Here is a 24763-nt window from a genome sequence, read left to right as displayed (position 1 = left end):
CAGCATCATTGCATGGTTGTTATCCAGCTGGAAGGCGCGAATAGAACCTTGTATTTTACTCAAAATTTAGAGTTTTCTTATCGGGATTCGTGACGAATCAGGAGGCATCATGAGCAAAGTGCAGGGTGGGATGAAATGCGTGAAATATCTGCTTTTCGTGTTCAACTTCATCTTCTGGGTGAGTCCACTACAAAAGCATCTCTGCTATCTCCTGTTTTGCATGTTTTTTTCAACCTGGCTGTCTTTATTTTGCTTATTTCTCGCTTTAGTCGATGCATGTTCATTTATTTAGTATTTAGAATGCTTATTAATCGTCTTTGCATGTAGGGATCCTGCAGGAGCCCGCCTTGTTGTGCTGTTTACATGTCCAGCACACTGCAGGCTAACACTCCCGTCTGATGATATTATTAGATATGGTTTTAATAAGCACCTTTCCGTGTGCACTGGGGGGCTGGGGAGTTAAACCTGCACATTTTCTCACTCCACCTGCTCCTGCAAACTCTCAGCTGTGCCTCTACAGCCTCCAACCTATCCTCATCTACTGTTTCTATAAGATTTAATCAGCAGCATTCCCATTAGCTGATGCAGAACAGCAGCTTCTATAAATCAACAATATTTTCATTTAAATCCATTAAGAAGTCCTTAATAGCTCATTACAGCCTATAAGAGTCCTCCATCTATGAAATCATGTTAATAATTCATTTATAAATCAAACCAGAGCCTGTAAACCACCCGCACATTAACACTAAAGTGATTTACAGTGTCTCTATAATGTGTGTAGTCAGCGGGCAGAGCTGCAGTGTGTTGCTACTTTTCCAACACACACACAGTTCAGATCCTGTGCCATGGTTTGTCATTGTGATGTGAGTTTCCTGCTGCAGGTCTCACAGTGTGAGCTTTTTAAAGATAGGATTAATCTGTTTATGGTACACCATGATTATGTTGTTCTGTTCTGCAGCATCAGATCTGCTCAGATAGTCACCCGTGGCTCCTGCTGCTGTGGATTCACCACTTCTTGAAGTAAATTATCATTAAACTTTGTTAGAATTGGAAAATGCATGCTGAGGAATCATGGTCTGTTTGCCACAGAGGCAGCCTGTTCAATCAACCTTTTGGATGCACAAAGTAGTTGAAAATACAGCAACATTATTGAATATCTGACAGGTTATGTTGGCTGAAATATTACTTTTTTTCTTCTTTCCTGTTTATTTAAACATCCAGTGACCCTGCAGATGCATTTTTCGGCCCATTTTGGGGTCCTAGAAACTAGATTGAGAACCACATAAGAATCAAACTCATTTGTTTGTTTTTGAACTATAGATTTTGCAATGCTAAAACTTTGACTTTTGCTCATTCTGTTTAACATCAGATGTACGGCTGAATGATTTAGGAAAATAATTAAATTGCGATTGACAAAAAAGGGTGGATTGAATTAAAGCTACAATATATAGAATTTTGCACTGAAATGTCTTCATCAATTCGAAAATGACTACTCCTTTGTAATTTAAATATTTTTAAATATTTCAAGGTTATAGCCTACATAACCTCAAATATTTCCAATAGTTTTCAAAGACAGAATTTCTTGATCTTTATAGTTGTAATGAGGGCTGGGAAGTTCATCAAAAATTAGATTAAAGCGCAATATGGCCAGATGAAATTTTCAAATCACTGAAGGTGCAATATTTCTTTGACCTGAAATTTGTGCCAAAATACTAGTTTGAAACTTTTTTTTTTTGCAGTAGAAATGTTATGCATGACATATCATCCAGTCATTCAAGTGCCATTTTTCAGAGTAGCCAACAAAAAATCCTACCTTCTTAATTTTTGTACTTTTTTTCTTATTAGATATGAGAATGACAAATACCCTTCAATTCAACAATTCACATCCATTTGGCAATCTAAGTCAAATCATCAGAATGTAATATTTTTAAAGAAGTGTTCAGCCCTTGTTTAGGAATAAAAGAAAGTTAAGGAATATTATATCAAATCAAATCATATCAAATCGCAAATGCAATATTTGAGGAAAAAATGTTGAGCCTTAGTTGTAACTCAATATTTCTTTTTATGACAGAGCTAGTGTGCTTGATGTGACTCGTTTATGGTTGCGGTTGCAGCGTTGGATGTCAGGTTACAGACTAATGTTGCATAATGAAGCAGGAACTGATATAGAGCTTTTTCACTATGACTTCTGGCCGCACAGAGCCAAACCAAGCCTTGCTGATTTACTTTTCCATCAACAGTTTGGCTTTGCCAGGCTACGCCATGCCCAGAATGGTCCTGCTCTGGAGCAGGGCCAAAGTGTGCCGGCCCTGCATCCAACGATGCCTTGGGAACGCCTCACAGACATGTTTAAGCACCAACCGCTGCACCAAACTTTTGTAATACCTGAAGGATTACCAATTAAAGAAGGAGTAGAAACTTTAAAGAAGAAACCAAACAGCATTTTTTCTTCTTCTAGTGGAACAAAACAATAGTTACTGGAGTGCAGCTATTTAACGATGTCGACTTAAAATGCCATGTCATCAGCTCTGGGCGCGCCCAAGGCGGATAGGTTGTGGTGGAAAAGCACTTCTCCCGCCGTGCTGAGGTGCCGATCTGTTGCTGTATCTCATTTGTGTTTCATGCTGCTTCCTTGTAACGGCTCATGATAATTCTCAGCCATCGGTTGTGAATAATGTTGATTTTATGCCCATAAACGTGGAACTCCATCCTCCTTGCAAAGTTGCAGCCTCTGGGCATTTCCAAGTCAAGTAGAGACAAGGCCTGCCGATCAGTAGGCCAACCTCTGTGCGCAACCTCTTGCTCTGAGTTGAGGACTCTGTTCATTAAAAATGGTACTCCATAAGGCGTATTTACACTCACTTTGGTTTCATGGATGAATTTCTCAACAAGGGAGAAAGGTTGTTAAAAATTGCCCTCCTGCTTCATGCTGTGAGCTACTGTATAACAGAGATTGAGAGCAGGACCACACAAATCTGACCTTCTCCTCCCGTTTAATTCTCGCATTCTGCCGCCTTCCCTCCCACCCCTTTTCCTCTATTTCTTTATTTCCTCCTATCCAGCGAGGCCAAAGGGGGTGGGGGTGTCTTGTTTGGGAACCCTAATTTTCCTTAAATCAATGTCTGCAACATGTTAAACATGACTGTATTCAGAATTATCAATCCAGTATCATTAAGAAACTAGAAAAGCACTCAGAGAGCGCAGACCTCCGCCATCAGCCCTATCTCCCAATAGTGAAGAATCCGTTAAAAACATTCCTGGATCCAGACAGTGGTCCGGATCACTCCCAAAAAATAATCAGTTCTTCCTTATGCCATTTCTGACATTTCCTGAAAATTTCATGAAAATCAGTCCATGACTTTTTGAGTTATGTTGCTAACAAACAAACAAACAAACAAACCCACCTGATCACATTACCTTCTTGGCGTAGGTAATAACTGTCACATTGCGTCCTGATGATGGTGTGGTCCTTGCTAGTGTAAATGTATGGTGTGTAAATGATGTGTATTATCATCTTAAACAGTAAAGGCAGCTTCATTTACATGTGAATGGTTAGAACAATGTCATGTTTGAAAATGGTCCTTGAAAAGCTTCTTAAACAGTTCTGTGATAATAAAGTGAATTATTCCAGATTACTATTGAGGCGTTCCAGCTTTAAATGTGGTCAAAGACTGCTGTAATGATCCTGAATTGACCCCCATGTTTTACAGCTAAATGATACAGTGTACATGTACTTTCATGGCTGCATCGGCTCTCTGTGCTCTGTAAGACGATCTCTTGTGTCGCAGAGCGACAGCGGCCTCTTTGTTCACAGTTTTAGGGTGTGAAAGCAGAGCCGTTGTGGTCACAGCCAACAGGGCTGTAATGACCCAACGCTGTCATTTTGGAGTTTAGAGCCAAACGAGCGACCAATAACAGTGAGAGTTACGTCACCCGAGTCGGTGAGGCTGGCACTGCCTGTGGCTGAAATGCACCATGGGAGATGGATGACTGATGCTGAGATGCTAATGTTTAGATATGATCCTTAGATCGTCCATATGGAGAAGAAAAGAAGAAAATGCAGATGTTCTCTAATCATCCCTCACTTACTGTGGTGACTAAAATGACTATGGCCATGGGTGTAGCACAGGGGGGAAAAAGGGTACTGATTACCCAGACCCCCATTAGGGAGGGGCCTTTGAGAAGCCTGCAATGAAAAGTGTGTTTTTAATTTATTTTTTCCTAGTAATTAGTTTTATTATCAAATCAAAAACGTCTAAATGAATCGGTCAACAGACTGAAACTTGTATCATATAGAGTAAAATACAACAAGCCCCCCCCCTTAAAAATGTCCAAATGAAGCAGTCCAGCACTGCAAAATAATGCAAGTAAATTTGATATAACCATAGTAGAAATATTACAAATACAACAAAATACATAGTTATTTGTAAAAATGACACAACATTTGTTGGTTGGCTAGCCAGTTAAGGGGGGCCCTGTGTAATATTCTTTCTGGGGGCCCAAAATCTTAAGCTACCCCCTGAGTATACACATTACCTGGATCATATTTATCATGCAAACACCGGACTTATGTGCAGAGAGAATGAGAAGAAAAAAAGACTCACAGCTGGCGTTGCCATTTATGAAACAACAACTGCACTTTTAATACTTAGTATGTGCAAAAAAGTGCCCAAGGTGTGCCTAAGGCTTAAAATCTAAACTTTAAAATCTAAGCTTCTTTAAGAGTCTTTTGGCCTGGATGGATTCTGCTCCTTGCATCCTCACAAATCTTTTCAGGGTAGTGATTTACCAAGTGTTTCCTCATGTTAGCCTTATTCCCACACCACAGCCACCACAGCCTGGTGGTGTCTACATCAAGGTTATTATAGTTAACTAAAACTAAACTAATGAGTAAATGTAAAAAATCATTCTAGTTAACTGTAACTAAAAAAAAAAAAAAGTGCTTTACCCAAAAAGCAAAAAATAACTTAAACTTAACTTTATGCTTGCAAGACTAAAATAAAATAAAATTCAAAAGCAATTTGAGTCTGCTGACATCACACGGATTTGTCCAGTTCTTTCTTCAGTCCATGGTAGTATCCACCATTTCCTGTTAGATCAAGGAAGTGAGAGGAACGCAAAGGACGATGGGTATGTAAGGGCCAATGGGAAATGTGGTTCCCACTCTCTTTCACTTTGCTCTAGTAAAAATACTCTTTGCTCTGAAGACCTTTTATTTGAAACCGTCACGTCCAATGACAGTAATGAGTGGCTTCTGTCCGTGATATTAACAAAACCAAGTCATCTCCATTTCATTCTTTTTTGATAAGAGTATGCTAAAATTGATACAGTATCCATTATTTTTTATGCATAATAGTATAGAAAAGAAACAGAGTTAACAAAGAAAAAACACAGATTCAGTCTTATTTTCAATCCAAAGTTAAAGAGAGAGAGAGAGAGAGAGCAGCAGTGGTCAATCAACACTGAGCTTAAGTAGAGAGAGAGAGAGATGGTAGTTACAAACAAAGCAGAGATACAGAGAAATTAGGGGTTATTTTCTGAGTGTTTCATGGTGGTTACAAAAACAATGTCATTAGCAATGTCAAATAAAGGTTAAAAAATAATCTGACTTTCATTTAATCACTAAAGTTTACACTGTTATTCACAGTACCAACACATTGGAAACAGGATCCTATGGACATGCACTAATACATACATACCTCAAATTTTTGTGTTAATGTAAATTATTCCATCCTGCATAATGTAGGACCCACTGTCTGTTGTGTCTACTGCCTTTTTGTTGATGTCTGTGTGCTCTGTTATGTTACATGTTAAATGTTTTAGAGATATTTGCACATTTGGAGTTGGGGAAACGAAATTTTGATCCTCTGTGTAATTTATTTTACATGGCCTGATTGACAACAATGCTCTCTTCGACTTCGACTTCGACTAATGGAGAGATGTCAGAGTGAAGAGCTCACAGGGGAATGCCCAAGTGGTTTAGAGGTTCAACTATTTAGGAAGTGAATTTTCATCCCTCCAGCTGCCATGCTAATTTCTTTAATAGGTGACCCTGTGGTACCTCAAAATTTTACCTCAAGTTTTTGTCATGTTTTTACTCCAAAGTCTAATATTTGAATACATGTAGAGTGAAAAATGTGGAAGTTTAGGCAGCCTTTGGACCTGTATATTATTTTATTGGCAAACAGATATCATTTTTGTGAGCAAAACCAATGGAGAAATGTTGGTTGTAGCTTAGTTTCATCACCCTTACATTTTTATTGTGTAAAACTGAATGTTTTTTTGTCATGCAGAGACTTTTATAATACATTGGTACATATTTAGCATTAAAAACTTGATCTGCCTTTAGAGTAAAAATATCTTTGTCAATTTAAACCTAAAATCAGCTGTTAGGTTTTTGCAGAAGGTCAGAAGGATTCCCTTTCTCAGGGTGACTTCTGCCTTCAATCGATCATTTCCATCGATCCGTTCATTTCTGGTAAAGCTCGCCCTGGGAGCACTGATGTCCTCTCTGTACTCAGACAAACTTTTACACGTCAACAGGTTTTTTTTTGTTTTTTTTTTAGCCTCAAACTTACTAAAGACGTAAGTGTTTTTTGGCTGCTGTTCAGGGATCCAGCACTCAGTTTGACAGTCTAAAAGAGGCCGGAGAGGGTCAGCATTAACATTTTGGCAGGAGTTTGGTGAGAAGAAACAGAAGAGAAAACAGACAGCATCTAGAGACACAAAGACGAACGTCAACTGCAGAATCTTAATCAACATGATGAGCCCCAGTGTAAATGTTTCTGGTGATTTGTGTTTTAACTTCCAAAATACAAAGAGCTAGTCTTCATAAAATTTACGTATGATTTAAAAACTGGACCTGTGTTTGAAGGTTAATGGTGTTAAAGTATGAAATAAATACCAATGATGCGGTTTCTCTCCCTCTCAGCTGTCAGGCCTGCTGGTTCTGGCCGTGGGACTTTGGCTCCGCTTTGATCCAGAGACAGTGGAGCTCTTGAATGGTGATGGAGCACCAGACACCTTCTTCATCGGTATGTCAGTTTCTACAGCCTCCAATCAGACATCAGCTTACATTGACAGACCTCTGTGGTGCAGGATAATGAAACTAGAGGCTTTGTTAGTGTTTCTTATTTACATATTTTTCCAGCTATATCACATGACTGTCTTTGATGCGGTCATTTTTTAAAGATTATTTTTGAGGGCTTTTTGCCTTTAGTTGAATGAGACAGCTAAAGATAGACCAGAAGTATGGGAAGAAAGAGTGGGGGAGACATGCACCAGACAGCACAGAGAACAGGAATCTATCCATAGACCAGTGCGTCGAGGACTAACGCGTCTGCATATGGGCGTCTGCTCTACCAGCTGAGCTTAACCAGCGCCCAATTTGATTTAAGTAATTCAAATAACCCTGAATAAGCAGCTCAATTTAAAGATCAACTCTGGCTGGGGTGCCAGTTGGTGTAGTGGTTTAAGTTGCACCTCATTTATGAAGGCTATAGTCCTCCAAACAGACAGCTCCTTTCCCATATGCCATTACCTTCTTTCAGACATTGTCCACTGTCCTGTCAAATAAAATATAAAAGCCCAAAAATAAATCCCAAATTGAAAAATATGAATTGTGCAACAATGGCAGTAATGGATAGATTAGCCACATGCTCTGAAACAGAGTAACTAAATTATGATTTAATCAGATTAAAAGTTAAAATGCTGTATTTTTTATTTATTTCCTCACAAAGTCAGAAATTAGTTTTGCGCTGGTAGTGTGACATCACAGTTCCGCAGCGCTGCCTATCAGCGCTCCTCTCCGTTCCGATGCAGCTGTTTCAGACAGTTTTTCTGCTTGCAGCTGTTGCTGCCATAACAATTTTCATACCAGGCACGAGTTTGCTGCGTGTTGGCTTTGTCTCTCTGTTGTCAAATCTCTGTTATTCCTCCTGAGTTTTACCTCAATAAATCTTCCCTACAAGTGCGGGAGATTTTCTTTTATTATAATTATTGTTTATAAAGCTAAGCATTTAAATTTTTTTATTGCTTCCTTTAAATAATAACAAAATGATTACATAATCCACTGCAAAATGATTAAAATGAATTTTAACAAAGCCTATGATGCCATTGAATTGAAGGCATTGTGCTAAAAATAACTAGTCTGTTTTTTGCTTCAAGTATTTTTCTTTAATGATTAACTTGACTATAAATTAACTCATGTAGGTAATAAACTAAAATCTTAGTGTCATTTGTTGTGCCAATCTTTTACATCAGCTTTTTTAATTTATTTTGGGCATTTTAATGCCTTTATTTGATAGGGGAGGACAGTGAATAGAGTTGGAAACAGGGACAAGAGCAGGGGAGAGACTTGCGGTAAAGGGCCTCAGGTCTGATTCGAACCCGGGTCGTCCACGTACGTGGGGCACGTCTTAAACCAATAGGCCAACTGCGCCCAACATCATCTAGTTTTAACAGTTAATATAATCTTGCAAAATGAATTTATCATAATGAAAATCCAAGTTTTATCATTCTATGGAAAGAACAAGCTTATTCTGAATTTAATGGCAGCGACACATCTAAAAAAAAGTAGGGAACATTATGGAACTAATTGGGAACATGTCTGGGTATAAAAGGAGCATTTTAGAGATGTAGAGTCTCTCAGAAGCAAAGATGGTCAGAGGTTCACCAAACTTTTAAAAACTGTCAAAAAATTGTGGAAGAACTTCAGAAAAATGTTTCTCAACTTAAAATTTTGATTACTTTGAATACCCTACCATCTACAATACATAATATGATCAAATATTCACAGGATCTGGAGAAATCTCTGTGAGCAAGGGCAAGGCAGTGATTTTCAACCACTGTGCCACGGTGCACTACTGTATCATTAGAGATCGCCAGGTGTGACATGGGAAATGATCCAATTTCACTTAATAGGCTCAAAAAATATATTATTTAGTCACTGCACGCAATTGTTTGGCGCCTGTGCCAGCAATGTGGTGGCTGGTAAGAGTAATATTCCTCCATGTCAGTGGGTGGCAGGAGGAAGTGCAGTAATTACCTTATTAATTTAAGACCATAGAATTAGTGATGCATGATAACTGTGGCGGTTACAAGAGCAGTGAGTTTAGCAGGGCTTCACAGTAGAAGAGTCTGGGTCCTAAACAGGCCTGCCTGCAGTCCAGACCTCTCACCAACAGAAAAAAAAACAAAAAAATGTGTCATCTTGGATGACTTCTTGATAACTGTTGCTGATCCTGTAATGCCCTCTCACTAACAATCACTCATTTCTTTGGTGAATTCAAATGTTGGCTGCCTGATCTCTCTGTCATAATAAAGCTAACTTAGCTAAGCTTAATAAGCTACACTGCTAACAGGTTGCCAGACTGCTAAAGCACCGCAGGCATCACCCTTGTATTTTCGACTGAGAACAGAAACATATATGTGGCTTTTTGAACTGTAGTTAATTGTGACACTGTATTATCACCTCATCTGTAGCTGTGGTTTAAAGTTTGGCAGCTCTTTGGGACCCCTCCACTGGCTGGGGACTCCAAGCAATTGCCTGCATTGGCTTCAGACAAGCAGCACCTCTGATGGCCACCAAGAAAGGCAGTCAGCCAAAATTATTAAGAAAGACACTGCAAATTTAGAAGTGGTGCACATTCAAAAACACATGCAAAGTCCAGAACAAATGTGACAACAGAAACATGCTGCAAAGAAGTTAAAATGCTGCAAAAACAACTGCACTTACAGACTTTTAATCACACTAAGTCAGAAAACACTTCAGCAAGGGCTTGTATTTTAATTTGCATCATCTTGGAATATGCTGCATGTTTTTTAATGTTTATATTTAGGTCATTGAAGGTCCTTTGCCACTGTTGGCCACCGTACATCTCTGTGTCTTAAACAAATCTAATTTAGGTGTAAAAACAAGAGTGAGAACTTGGTGCAGTTCCGTTTTCCTGCCTGATGATGACATCAGTTTTATGTGGCACTCGCTGTGATAATCGTTTCACAAACCCCTGTTAACGTCCCGGGGGATTCCTCAACGGCAGTTTAACTGGAGCAGCTCTCAGAGGCCGCAGGTGTTACTGAGCAGTAATGAACGCTTAACGCTTCATTTTACTCTAAAGGCATTGTGAGCTTTCATTACTAGCTTCTCTGCAGAAAAGTTGGTTTTACACATGGCTTTCATCCTTATCTATTAGGCCCTTTTCAAAGTGGCGAATCACATGATGAATGGTCGTACGTGCTGAGAGGAAGTGGGACGGGACGTTAAAGGCACTGTTAATGGAAACACTCTGCTTCATGGGTGTACAGAGAAATTATCATGTTCACAAAAATCAATGTTAATTCTCCATCACAGGATAATTTCTAATGGATCAGTCGATACAAATGAGCCTCCAGGGATGGATCAGCATCTGTTTTCTAAGTCTCTTTTGTACTTTTGGTACTTTTGTACTAACAGGAACAGGAACACATGCCACATTTTAATGGGTTGGTGTTATGGAGGTGTATTTCAGTTCAAAAAATCAATTGACAACAACGTCATAAATTATTGGGCTGCATGGCAGCGCAGGGGGTAGCGCTGTTGCCTCACAGCAAGAAGGTTCCTGTTTAACTTCCTGTTCAGGGCTTTTCTGTCTGGAGTTTGCATGTTCTCCCTATGCATGTGTGGGTTCTCTCTGTGTACTCTGGCTTCCTCCCACCACCAAAAACATGTTCGTTAGGTTAACCTGTGACTCTCAATTGGCCGTAGGTTTGAGTGTGAGCATGCCTGGTTGTCTGTCTCTGTATGTAAACCCTGTGATTGGCTGGCCACCAGTCCAGGGTTGGCCCTACCTCTCAACCAATCACAGCTGGGATAGGCTCCAGCCCCATATGATCCCTAATGGGATAAGTGGCGTAGATGATGGATGGATGGTAATAAAATAATGAATTGGCAAGAAAAATGAAAGGGAAAAAAAGGAAATATTATCAGATGAAAACATCTCAGAATTCAAGATGTGGGGGGCAATTCATTATTAAAGAATCAACTGAAAGATACATCATATTTCTGTAAATTAAGAATAATTTTTGAGAGTAAAAACAATAACATTAAGTGTAATAAGGAAGGAGAGAGATGACTGTGAAATGCTTATATATACAGTATAAATATTTAAAGCTGTCATTGTGCTTATACAGAAATAAATACTCTTGAAATGATATTGTATTTGGAAAATGTATGTCAGGGATGTAAAAGATTCAACAGATTAGAAAAAAATCTAAACTTTCATCCCTTTAAGGTATCCACCTTATTTCTAGTCCCCATGATTCTTTGCGTGAAATATCGGCGCAACTTCCGGTCCTTTCTATCTAAATGGGACTTTGCATAGAAACAAGATGTGAAACATGGTTATTAGAGCAATTTGGACATTTAAATATGTAAAGTTTGTCTGTTTCACTTCTAACAGGATACTTTTATTATTTCTCTGCCCTCTTCTAGAGAGAACAAAGTGACGACATTACCTCAGATAACCTAGACAAGCATATTTAGCTAACTTTATCAGCTTCGTATCAGTATAGTAATAGACAATCACATTTTGTTAAATGAGTTTAGACACCACCTTCAGATAGCATTTCTAGTTTGTGGGGTTGCTAAAATTCTTATTTGACCGACTAATCCCTCTTAAAACGTGGGAATTATAGTAACAAAACTATCCATGACTCAAGTTGTCAGCTCTTCAGTTTGGTAAATGTCAAGTTTTGAATTAATGATAAAATAATAATTTAAGAATTACATCCTATACGCACTTAAACAGTGAACAGCATGTTTAAAACACTGTTGTTAAAGACATATATTTAACTTTGCCACGTAATTAGTACTACAAATGAAGCAACAGGTACTGAGCATTACAGAAAATATAATTTAAAAAGTTTTAGCTCATTTAAATTTATTGATTTAACAAAAATGAAGTAGTATAAGGTGGGTAAGGAAAATTTTTAGGTAAAAATTCCCCCACAGCAGCTCCACTGTGGACTGAAGCTGTGTGACGTGTTTTTTTTGCCTAGTCACTTTCACATATTTGTCACATTTGACTGTGATTTTTGAATCATGCAACACATTCAACATGTTCTCTGAGGTCCCACTGATGGGTCATTTTCACATGAACAGTCATTACTAGTGTCTATTGAAATATGAGACTCTTCTTCTTCTTCTCCTGTTTGATTTTAGATGAAGAGTTGCTTTGCAGAGATCTAAATTTAACACACAGCGTGTGACTAAAGTGTACAGTAGAGAAGACAAACGGGCTTCAGTTCGGAGCAGGACTCTATACAATAGGCCCTCTCTCTCTCTCTCTCTCTCTCTTTCTCTCTCTCTCTCGCCCGCCCCGTGTAGGAGCAGATGATGAGAATGAAGCCTATTCTTGTTGGTCCCTTTTAGACCATGACCTAAAATGGTGACTTCACTTCATCAGCTCCCTGCTGAGCTTCCATGGAACTGACTGCCCCCTCCCCATGCCCCACCCTCCTCTTCTCCCCCTCAGGACATCATAGCAGCAGGTTGGGTGGGGCAGGTGGCTCTATAGCAGCAGCTTTGATACCAAGCCATGCAGTGCATCTCTATAAAAAAGCAGTGCTTATAAGTAGAGGTAGCTTATGTAAATGTGAGGAAGAAAGGCACATAGGACTAAAAATCTTACTTACAAGACAAAAGTATCAAAGTCAAAACAAATATACATTATAGGCATTCATCATTTCAGTGTTATGATGCATTTGTTCGATTTACTTCTTTATTTTAGCATAAAGAACCTCCTAAGACAGACATCTCTGCAACATCTTTGATATACCATTCATGTGTTTTAAGTGAATGAAACAGTCTCTGTTAATTTCATCAGTGGTATCATCATTACTGGATAATTACAGAAATTACACATCTTTAGTCATATTTTTGAGCAAAAGCTGCTGCACGTGAAAGAAAGAGAGCGCTACCTGCAATTTCGGCTTTTAAAAACAACAAATTACCCTGTATCGGTAACCTAGGGCCTCTGTTTTTGTTAGACAGAATTAATCAATCACATTTTTACACTGTATAAACAATTAAATGTACATTTATTAACGTATAACTAAAATACTTACCAAAAATTATTGCTTGTATCTCATTTCAGTAGTTTTGGCTCTCTATCAACACATTTAGATTGAGCAGTAATATTAAAGACAGACTCTTATTCAGTCCTCTGTTATCTCAGTGTCAGTGAGGTAACGTACTGTCTGTTCTCACAGCTGTCTATGTAAATGACTGAAGGTGAGATAACTTTCATCACTTTAGTTTATTTGAAATTCAAATATCATCGAGCTCAGCCAACTTTTTACTGGAACATTTACTGAAATACCTTCCTGTTCCTGTTAAACCTCACTGTTTAGCAGCGCATAGTGCACTCACAGGTCTGTTAACATCACATTCAAAGTGTTATAACACCAAAATTTTACAGACAAATAAACAGTGATTTAAAATCTATATTTTCAAGTATTTCTAAAGGTTGACAAAACTGACAGGCTGATATCCATCTTCACCTGGAACATTAAATATTTGTTCTCAGCACTGTATCAGTACCTAAAAGGCCATTTAAAGACAATGCCGACATAATATATATAAAAGAGTCGTCATAGCAGAAGTAAGTGTAGATTTGAAAATGTTGTGGTTTAGAAGTTTTGTCTATAAGTCTATAATGGATGTTAATATTGGTTTTGAAAATCTGTGTTTAGTGACTTTGAATGTTTGCCTATATTGACTGTAAATACATCCCATATCAGCTTTAAATATTTGTGCTGCTTAAAATATCTGCCTTTATCAACTGTAAATCTTGGCCCAAATTGGCTGTAAATATCTGTGTACATCGGTTTTATGTATTTGCCTATATCCACAGTTACTAGTCCCCTATATTGGCTGTAAATATTGGCCCTTATCGACTGTAAACATTTACCTATAGTGGCTGTAAATATTGGCCTATATTGGCTGTAAATATTGGCTGATATTAGCTGTAAATATTGGGCTATATTGGCTGTAAATATTGGCCTATGTTGGCTGTAAATATTGGCCTATATTGGCTGTAAATATTGGCTGATACTAGCTGTAAATATTGGTGTATATTGGCTGTAAATATTGGTGTATATTGGCTGTAAATATTGGCCTATGTTGGCTGTAAATATAGGCCTATATTGGCTGTAAATATTGGTGTATATTGGCTGTGAATATTGGCCTTTATTGGTTGTAAATATTGGCTGATACTAGCTGTAAATATTGGTGTATATTGGCTGTAAATATTGGCCTATATTGGCTGTAAATATAGGCCTATATCGGCTCTAAATATATGCCTATATAGACTGTTTATATTGGCCTTTTTTGGCTATAAGTATTGGTTTATATCTGCTTTAAATACTTGCCAATGTCAGTTGTTAATTTTGGCCTATATTCACTGTAAATATTGCCAATACCAGCTCTAAATATATGCATCTAACCACTGTTAATATCGGCCTATATCAGCAACAAATATTGGTCTATATTGGCTGTCAACATTGGCCTCTATAAATTTAGGCATAAATTTAAATAAATGCCTATAATGACTGTTAAAATCCAACTTTATCACCTTTAAATACGCTGCTATATGGGCTTTAAGTATCAGCCATACTGTATATGTGTGTTGAGTTAGGCAGGACTTACAGACCTACATCAGCTAAGAATTTTTCTTTGTTCAACCTTAAACTTTAAAGTTTTATTTTAAGGATTACATTTTTGGTCTGAACTACATTAATATATTAGTATCAATATTGGTATCGGCTATATTGAATTTGCAATTTCAGCATACTGGATATTGGCAGAATCAAATATGGTGCATCCCTACAATTGACTTCAATCTTGTCTTTAAAATATTAGAAATAATTCAAAATTTTGATTAAACTGAATCCTGAGCCCAGTGTCATGGTATATATTGTACAGTGAGTTGAGTAGGGCTGGGTCCAAAAAATCGATTTTCCGATTCAGATTAATTTTTGTTTGAATTTTCGATATCCATTCATTTTTTTTCAAAGATCGATCTTTTATTACTGACTGTTAAGTCTATGTTGCACTTTATTATGTTGATTGATCAAATGTGTTGGTCAATAAAAAGTATTTTCAGGAAACTAGTTTGGGGTCAGTTTTTAGTGTGAACTTTAATATTTTAAATATTGGGTCTAGTTAGAAGGGTTCTTATTAATAATTCAACTGAAAGTATAATTTCTGCCATTAGTTCTCTTAGACCCCCTTGCATAGACAAGCAAAACAGGTACTGTAGCTGAAATATCCCTTAATGAATCGATATTGAATTGAATTAAATTGAACTGAATCGGAAATCGAATTAAATCGGGACCTTGTAAATCAAAATCGAATCAATTCAGGAAATCAGTGGCAATACCCAGCCCTAGTGTTGAGTGTTTAGTTAAATCCCAGTGAAAAGTTTATGTACAGAGAAAAGATCTTAATACTTAATGCATAGCGTTGCCCGGCTCTACTACAGCTCCTGTTGTTAGGCAACAGGAGTCTGTACCAGGTCACTGAACACAACATTATCAATTCATCTGAATATGGGAGCGAACCTGCAGAAGATCGATGATGTTCTAACAGTGGAGCCTTAGCAACAAAACAAACATGATCAGGAGCCTCCTGAGCAGAACGAAGAAGTTTAACAGCACAGGGACTGAACAGAGAAAAGCCATAACAGTGGCAGCATTCCCTGTGGATGAATCACTTTCCATCCTGTCGCCTTTGTTGCTCCTTGTGCTACCATGTAAACAGCTTTTACGTGCAAAGGAAAGAATAGATAAAGGTAGAACCTTAGTTACTTTGATATTATGCTACCAATATAAACAAAGTGGAAGTGAAGAGTGCAGGGAAATGTCTGCATGATATCACCTCTTCAACTACTAGGAGGTGCTTTAGTAAAACAGTAAAGTCCATGATAAAGAGATGGAAAACATCACCAGACAATTCAAGCTCTGTGTCGACACTTTGTGTAAACACTCATAGCTTTTTGGCCTGTTATGTTTTCCATTTCAAACCCAGATGCTCCGCTCGGAAGCATCGTATCCTTGGCTTCCAGCAGCTCATCTTTACCTCGCTTTTGTTCAGCAGCAGGAAAAACAACAGCTTGCTCTCCCTCCCCATGTGGATTAATTAAATTGCTGCACTGGTTGCTGTCTATGTCACTGATTAGACCCTGAGCATGGACCTGTGGGACGGCCGCGGTGTTCGGTTACAGTGTAAGGGGGCTCAGTAGTAGTGAGGGCTGGGAGCAGAGGGGGGAGGTGATGACATCCAGGCTCGTAGGGAGCTGGGAGGGTGAGGGATGTAGTCTCATTCTGCAGCAATTAAGCAGGCCCCTGAAAATGTGATTTGCTGTTGTTCTCACTGGACAGATGGCGAGTGTGTTACAGCTTCACCCTGCAGGAACACAGAGTCTGTCTGAGAGGCTGAGGGATCAGTTTATGCAGAAATGGCAGACACAGCTCAGAATTATGGTATCATGTCATAAGCATGATGAGTTAAAACTGGAAAAACTTCACTTTTTTCCAGAGAATGACGGACCTATGAAAGAAAAAGCCTGAATGAAAATTTAAGCAACATTTTGGGTTGAATAAAAAAATAAATTCTCCAAACCAATTCTAAAAGCAACTGCAGGGAGGCGAAAAAGGTTTGGTGAGTTATAATTAGTCAGATTAATGATGTGGTTTATCTGTTATGCTGCAAAAGAGTACTAGATAAAGTACCAGTTGTTTACTGAATTGCACCAAGATAGGCTATTAGTCATGGGTTATTTGGAGAAAACAGGCAAATCTTTGTAAATCAGAAATTTAACACCCCCATAAAGCTGGAATGGACTGATCCTTGTTTCATCAGCAGGTGTTCAGCAGTGAGATTGGCAGCTAACTCAAACAAAGCATTAAATATGCAAGTATTTGGAGTCACCCCTAATTGTTAAAATTATTATTTTTTTATATTTGGGGCATCTTTTAGGCTTTCATCAGATTAGACAGTGGGTAGAGTAGGAAAGTGCAGGGAGTACCCAAAGTTGAGGCTTAAATCCAGGCTGCCTGCTTGAAATACTTTAGCCTTTATACATGCAGCAACATAACCATGAGGCCAACGGCAGCCTAAAATTTTTATTGATATTTGTAGTTTTTTGTTGTATCGCATTTCGCTATAAAGACACCCTGTATTCAGCAGGCCAATTTTTGCTCACTTGCAGTACCCTCATAAACCACTAGGGGCTGACATGCAAACTTTCAAGAGCAATGCCATACAAAAGTCCAATTTGCCTGTTTAATCTAGCTGTCTTATTAAAATCAAAGAGGCCAATTCTGATCTATTAAATGGTTTCTTTTCTTTAAAGAAAAAAAAATGCCCAGGCAGTGGCAGAGTCAGAAGTATTAAGTATGTATACTCACATACAGGAATTAATTTCATTTATTTTCCATGGCTGATTTTTTGTCACATACCTAACAAAACAACTAGCTATGTATCCTACAGATGATTTATTCCTGTGTGCCTTTTTAAATTTAAAAGTTCTAGAATTAGAGATGAAACAATTACAGAGTGTCATTGTCAAATGGGATGTAAAATTACATTGTTAATTAATTGTAAAATCTCCATAACTCTGAATGTTTTTTTTTTCTAAATACAACAAGAGGGAAGAACTTCATTTTCATTCAAGCTACACAGAAAAGAAGAGTTTGACACCACTTTTTCAGTTCTATTTATCCATTTCCATCTATTTTCTACACTGCTTGGGGGTAGGAGGCTGAAGCCTATCCCAGCTGTCATTGGCCGAGAGGCGGGGTACACCCTGGACTGGTCGCCAGTTCAGGAATCTTCTTGCTGTGAGGCAACAGCACTAACCTCTGTGCAGCCGTGCAGCCCCAGCTCAGTTTATTGTAATCTTATATAAATCAGGGTATCCGCGGGATCTTGAAAAGTATTAAAAGGTGATAAATCAATTTTGGGAAAATTAAGACCCTTAAAAAGTCTTAAAAAATCTTCTTACGACTTTATAAAGTCTTACATTTTGAAAGTATTTTCTGAATTAGCTGTCCAAGAGTTTGAGTCCCAAAAACATTGTAAAAGTGTGTGAATTTATTCATTTTTATTAAAAAACAAAGATGAACAGGTACATAAAAAACTAGGCTATTGTGGGTGCGTTCGTAAATTGTCTCTGAGAGCGCCAGAGCGAGCTATATCACTGATGTAAATGGTTACAGCTTGAAGTGGCGGTGAGGTATTAAAAAATATTGAGAAGGTCTTGAAAAAGTCTTAAAAAATTATTAAAATTAACTTCAAGATCCCTGCATATACCCTGTAAATGAAACGTCAGACGTCTGTTTAGGTTTGCATTCATCCAGGTCACAGTTAACCAAATCTTTGTCAAGATCAAATGGACTTGATTGCGGAACCTAAGGAGCTTTTTGGAGGAGAGGTGAAAAGTCTTCAAGAACCTCAGTCAAGTTTAGTTGATGTTTTTAGTAGACATTGTGAAGATTAGCTCAACTATTAAAAATATGCTTGACAGATGATGACAGTAAAACCTATTTATTACCTACAGAAGTTGATTTTTCCCCTGTAGGACCAATGAATTGAGTCCTAGTCATATATTAATAAAATACTCAAAGCAAAAAGGCAGCTAGTTATTAAATGAAGAATAGCTCCTATTGAAAAGAAGAGACTGTCTTTTTAATTTATTGTCATGATATCAATTGATGTACTATTGCGTACTGGTTGCTTTCTTTTGTGTGTTTTGTTCAGTTAAGAAATAAGAGCGATAAATGAAAGAATAAATGCTCATCTTTCAAAGCAGAAGGCTGTACTTGGCCTGAATTTTGATTTCTTACTGTACCTCAGAGACATGTAGAGATCAGTGGGATTGCAGTATCTTTGCAGCTTGCCTGCAGCGGAAAAAACTGCAACCTCAGTCAGTTTCTGCTTATCTTTTATTCTAGTGCTGTCTTTGCATTGCCTTGACTCGTAGCAGTCTCTGGATTTTTTCTGTTTTTTTATTTTGTCTTTATAAATTAATTTAAACTTCAGGAGTGCACAGTCACTCTGGAGTGACATCATGATAAGCTATTTTTGTCATGTGATTGTATGAAAACATAGCCACGTGTTGCATTGCAGTCACTCTGTGTAGAAAGTGTGATTTTTAAGCTCTTTTCAGTTTGTGTTTGATGTTGAATTGTACGTAAGAACAGAAAATATGATCATTTTAATTTTATTTTATTTAAAAAAAAATTACAAAAAGAGGACAATGGTCCAAACTATAAGGGACTGGCACTGTTAAATGTTCATAATTTCAGCATTTTATGTCATAATTTTAAAAAAGCTCATTGTATTTGGTTGTGATAATCATTTTTCTTTTAAATGCAGTCCATGTAATTTAATTCTCCTTGTAAATGTGTTCATAAAATATTTTAACTTCATATTTTGATATAGATATTTTTTTTAAATAACAGATTTAAAAATCAAATTTTTAATTTTTTTTTTTGTGTTTTTGGAGGTCATATATCTAATACAGTAAGTAAAAAAAAAAAAAAGTTTTAATTTCATGGAGTTGAGGTTGTTCTGAAAAAAAGAAACCAAACATGAGCACGGTAAACATTTATATATTGTCAAAGAAACGTATTGACGATAAGGCAGAAATAGCCCGTGGACTTCTAAGGGTTAAAGCTGCTCATTGTCTGATAATATTGAGGTTTTTTCATGCTGCTTTACTGCATCAAATATACACCCAAAAACTCAGTCAGACTTGTAAAATACTGTCCTTTAATTACTGAAAAGCTTGCACCTTTGATGAAAAGCAGTAAAAGTACAGTGGTGGGTCAAGAAAAAGGGCGGTTTCTGAGGTGGCGTAAGTGTAGAAATCAATGACCTTTGACCTCTAAAATCTAATCAGTTCATTCTTAAGTCAAATTGAAAATTTGTGCAAAGTTTGGAGAAAATCCCTCGAAGTGTTCATGAGAATCACTTTCACAAGAATGGCCTGGGCATTTAGATCGACAACCTTAAAACATGAATCACGTCTCGACTATCATCAGGACTTAGGCATTTGAGCAAAAATATGGTCAAAGAAGTATTTTAAAAGTACAGGCTGCTTGAACTGAGATAAATAAGGCTATAAACAACTACTTAAAACAATGAATGGAAGAGGCTATTGGGATTTCTGTCCTGTTTGCTATATCAAAACTAGCGAGCGCTCATCTCTCTGTAAATGAACATTTTCTCCGTTTTGACCATTGATATCCACACAAGGATCCAACTAAACAGTTGTGCACAATAAAATGCCGGCTGAGGTCCGTTTATGTTACATAAGAACAACTATTTATATCCTGAAGTATGGAGGAAGTTGAGGAGCCTGACAGCCTGAGGAAAGTAGGCGCTCTGTTGTCTCTTGGTGCTGCAGCAGATTCTTATGAACCTCCAGATGGAAGGTGATGGTGGATGTTGTCTTTGAGTATATGTTTAGATCTCCGCAGACACCTCAGCTCATTAGTTTTTCATCACTCTTCATACACCCAGAGAGGAGGCAAAGAAACAAAGGAGAGCTATTTTAGGACAAGCCAGAAAAAGTACCAGTATTTTGTCAGAGGTTATCTTTGTGTTCGGACGTCTTTCATCTCTACTCAAAGCTTCAAAGTTCACAAATTTCTGCCCTGATGGAGGACACTGATAATCAGAGTGAGTTGTGGGAGGCGATTCAGAGGTTTCAGGCCACTCGAGGAGTTTCCACCTACACTTTACTGCTTGTGTTCAAACACAACAAGAGCCTTTTTTCAGATCATAGGACGAGAGAAGACACGCAGGCAGTGGAAACATGCTGCCACCCTCAGGCCAAGCTGTGAACTGCACTCTTACTCTTGTCTCCCAGCAAGGCTCCTTGATAATAACATAAACAGCGCTGGTGGAGAGTTTAATTCCTGTGTTGTAGAGTTTAAATAAAGTTAATGATTATTTTTTTCTCCTCTTCTCTCCTTAGCGGTGTACATCCTCCTTGGGGCCGGAGGGCTAATGATGATCGTCGGGTTCTTCGGTTGTTTTGGGGCCGTACGAGAGTCTCAGTGTCTCCTCGCATCAGTGAGTACTTAAATGTGTAATATTGTTTTTCAAGGACATTGCCCTAGAAGGGAATAATTCCAGAATTGTACATTATTCCAAAAAATGAGGAAATTATCAGAAAATTGTTCACAAAACTCAACATCTTGGTTAACTGCTGTTTCCTGTAGTCATGCAGACACCCTATCACTTTCTCTAGAAACAACCAACCAATATACAGATATGTTATTAGCCCCTTATGATTTTGTAAGTATTCCCAAGTGCTGTTAAATAAAGCAAAGATATTTAACACAGCTTTTCTAAACATCCTACTTTTTTGGATGCTTACATTATTTTTCCCTGCACACAGAAACAAAATTACTTCACAAAAACAAAAAACTACTGGGGTTGTAATTATTAGCCCCCTTTAGAACTGACCTTTTTGTTTATCTACAGCTCAAACTACTGTTGTGCAATGATGGGCTTTAATTTGTAATGCTCAAAGTTTGTAAAATCAAGTGAAAACTGAGAGTTATCTTTCAATTCATGCACAGTATCAAAATTTCAGTAAAGATTTGAGCTGTCACTGACAAAGCAACATGGCAGAAACAGAATAAATTAGAATTAGAAAAAAAATTAGTATTAGAATCTACAAAGTTATCACAGCGTTTCCAGGAGTCAAGAACTGGAGTGAGAAATGTCATCAAGAAATTCAAAGAGAGCCATCCAGTCCAGAACAAGCCTGGCAGAGGTAGGAAGAGAAAAATCTCAAAGACCCTGGAAAGAAAACTAGTGAGAGATGTGTCTGAAGACCCCAGAACATCTGCCAATGCAATAGTGAATGACTTGGTCAAGTTGGGAATTGTAGTCAAGGAAGACTATCACTAGAGCCCTGCACAGGATTGGACTGAGAAAAAAACCCACTTCTGCAGAAGAGACACCTTCAAGCCAGACAATCTAGAGAAAGTTTCTGTGTACTGGAAGCATGACCTTTGGTCAGATGAAACTAAACTGGAGCTTCTTGGCCATAGAGACGTTGCTTATGTTTGGAGAAAGGAGGGAGAGGCAACAACAGAAACATAGTGGTGGGAGTATTACCTTGTGGGGATGCTTCAGTGTATCTGGAACTGGGGATCATGAAGAGAGGTGGATATGTGAAGATTTTGAAAGAAAACCTCATGCAGTCAGCAGCAAAGCTGGGTCTGATTCACCACTTTCTCTCCCAGTACAACAACCCAGAACATGTGTTTCTCCTGGTAAAGTACTACCTCCAAAAACCCAAAGTGAGCATTATTGAGTAGCCTGCACAAAGCCCTGATTGAATCCCCTTGAAAATCTGTGGTGTGAACTGAGACCAAGGTCCATGACAAGAGACCATCAAATCTGGGAGAGCTTGAGAGATTGGCCAAAGAAGAATGGTCTCAGGAGACTTGTTGAAAACTACAACAAACGACTGCAGGCTGTTATCCTGCTAAAAGGAGGCTCAACTGACTATTAAAATCAGGGGGCTAATATATACCCTGGTCAGTTTTTGTGGAATAATTTTGTTACTGTGTATAATTTAAGTATCCAGAATAAAACTAGGATGTTTGGAAAAGCTTTCTTTTCTCTGTTTAATGGCACTTGGGAAATATTTGTCTTCATCTGTATGGAGTTAAATCTTACCACCATGAAACTGTGTAAAATTAACCCTCAAATGGAGTCAATAACAGAAGTATTTTGTCTTCAGTTCTTCGCCTGCCTCCTGATCATCTTTGGAGCTGAGATCGCAGCTGGTGTGTTTGGCTTCATAAATAAGGAACAGGTACAACTCTTCAGTGAATCTTTTGTTTTTTATTAGACTTTGATTTTTAGCCTACCAGAAAAATCCTGTGACTGATAATGTTGAATTTTTTTCTCCCTGTCAGATTGTTGAGGAAGTCCAGAAGTTTTACAGCAGCTCCATTGCTGACCTCTCCAACGCCAACAGCACAGCCATAGCTCTCCTTTACCACAAAACTGTAAGTGTATTTGATTTCAAGGCAATCAGATATTTATATTAAACTCTATGGGTTGATGGTTTAGAGGCTGTACAGGGCCTACGGTCCTCAATGCAGTGGTTGTAGCTCCAACTTCTGATCCAGAACCACTCTCTCTCTCTCCTCATATTTCCTCTCTCTCAAGCTGTACACAAATAAAACCTCTTCATGATTAATTTATTTCCTTTGTTGTCCGTTTACAGCTGAACTGCTGCGGAGGATCTGTGACAGAAACATCTGCAGCTCTTTGCTCTGATACTGCCACAGAGGAAACCCCGGTAAACCCTCTCTCCTGCTTTAACACTTTTCAACCACGTGGTGGCAGTGTGGTGCTACTTTAGGATTTAAAATATGCTGGATTTCAGCGTTGCATCAGTGCTGAATAATTCATGCATTTTCATGGTTAATAGTTCACAGCAGGATCTTGTAAACTGCCTATAATTAATCATATTTATGCTTTACTGCTTTTTAGAACTGCCTCATTGCTATAACAAACTTCTTCAATGAAAAACTGCACATCATCGGGTACATTGGGATTGGAATTGCAGGCGTAATGGTAAGAATTTACATAAAATTGAGCTGTTAACCACTTATCACTGGTATTTCTCATTATATTGTTATTGTCTTGTTTCAGATCATCGGGATGGTCTTCAGTATGGTTCTGTGTTGTGCCATCAGGAACAACAGGGAGGTTATATAGTTGATATGTTGACCCCCACCCTCAGATAACCTCATGTGTCCCTTCAAAATCAACCTGTCTACAAGAGAAGGGAAACCAAAGTTACATTTCACTTTCATTTCTAGAGTGAGCTGGTGGGGAGTTTCCTATGATATCATAAAATAATTCATCCGTCCACGGGCCAAATTCAACACGATACGCTGGATCGTCACGTTTTCCTCCACTCTACCAGCGCTGAAAAGTTAACCTTCTGTTCTTTTCCATAACTCCCTCAGCTATTGTCACATGTCTGTTACATTCCTCCGTTTTAACATCTTCCTGTGACTCCAACACAACACGTACATGAAGCCTTCTTAGACACAGGAATGTTGTGATTGAGGAGTATTGCTGTAAATATGGACACCTATGTTATGCACCTGCTCTTAACATTATTTATCGTTCCCTTTTTTATGTCATTTATAGGCCTTATGCCGACTTGTGTGCTTAAATGTTTGGAGGACTAGTCAACCTTTGCAGAGTGAATTTCCATGATGTGCCTACTGTATATTTATTTACACAGATAAGCCTCCACCTCCATTTTCCTGGTGATTTCGATATGTACATAAGAACTGTGCTTGCTCCCAGACACCACTCTTGAGTATTTCTACTTTAAAGCACAAAACAGGAAGTGTACATGTAACCCAAAGGGTTAGAAAAAGTCTGATGATAAACTGCCGCTCTTTGAATCTTCATATTCACCTAAAAGGTCAAAAGTAACACGATGATGTCTTGAGCACTTCTGGAGAGCATGTGTGAACCGTAACAGTGAGCTAGTTTGCCTTTTTGTGTGAATTTTTTTGGATGTACATTTTGTTGTGTGCCAATAAGATGTGAATTATAGAATAATATAGTTTATGTCATACTGTTAACCTTAATAAAAACAAATATTGGGTGCTTTTATTTAAATGTTTGCTTGTTTTTTTGTGCCATGTTGAAGTTTTGGAGGCA

At 38.0% G+C, this 24763-nt stretch overlaps 1 protein-coding gene across 1 annotated transcript; it reads left to right on the top strand.

Annotated features, from left to right (window-relative positions):
- On the top strand, positions 1–24700 carry tspan2a (tetraspanin 2a). Its single transcript, XM_041783380.1, has 8 exons — positions 1–178; positions 6932–7034; positions 21024–21121; positions 22809–22883; positions 22987–23079; positions 23301–23375; positions 23570–23653; positions 23732–24700. The coding sequence occupies exons 1-8, from the start codon at positions 110–112 to the stop codon at positions 23795–23797; spliced, it is 663 nt and encodes a 220-aa protein (XP_041639314.1). The 5' UTR covers positions 1–109; the 3' UTR covers positions 23798–24700.
- Positions 24701–24763: the final 63 nt, after the last annotated feature.

This window comes from Cheilinus undulatus, linkage group 3 (assembly GCF_018320785.1).
Source record: "Cheilinus undulatus linkage group 3, ASM1832078v1, whole genome shotgun sequence".
NCBI lineage: Eukaryota > Metazoa > Chordata > Actinopteri > Labriformes > Labridae > Cheilinus > Cheilinus undulatus.
Note: the sequence above shows the minus strand (reverse complement) of the source record. Positions and strands in the feature narration are given on the sequence as shown.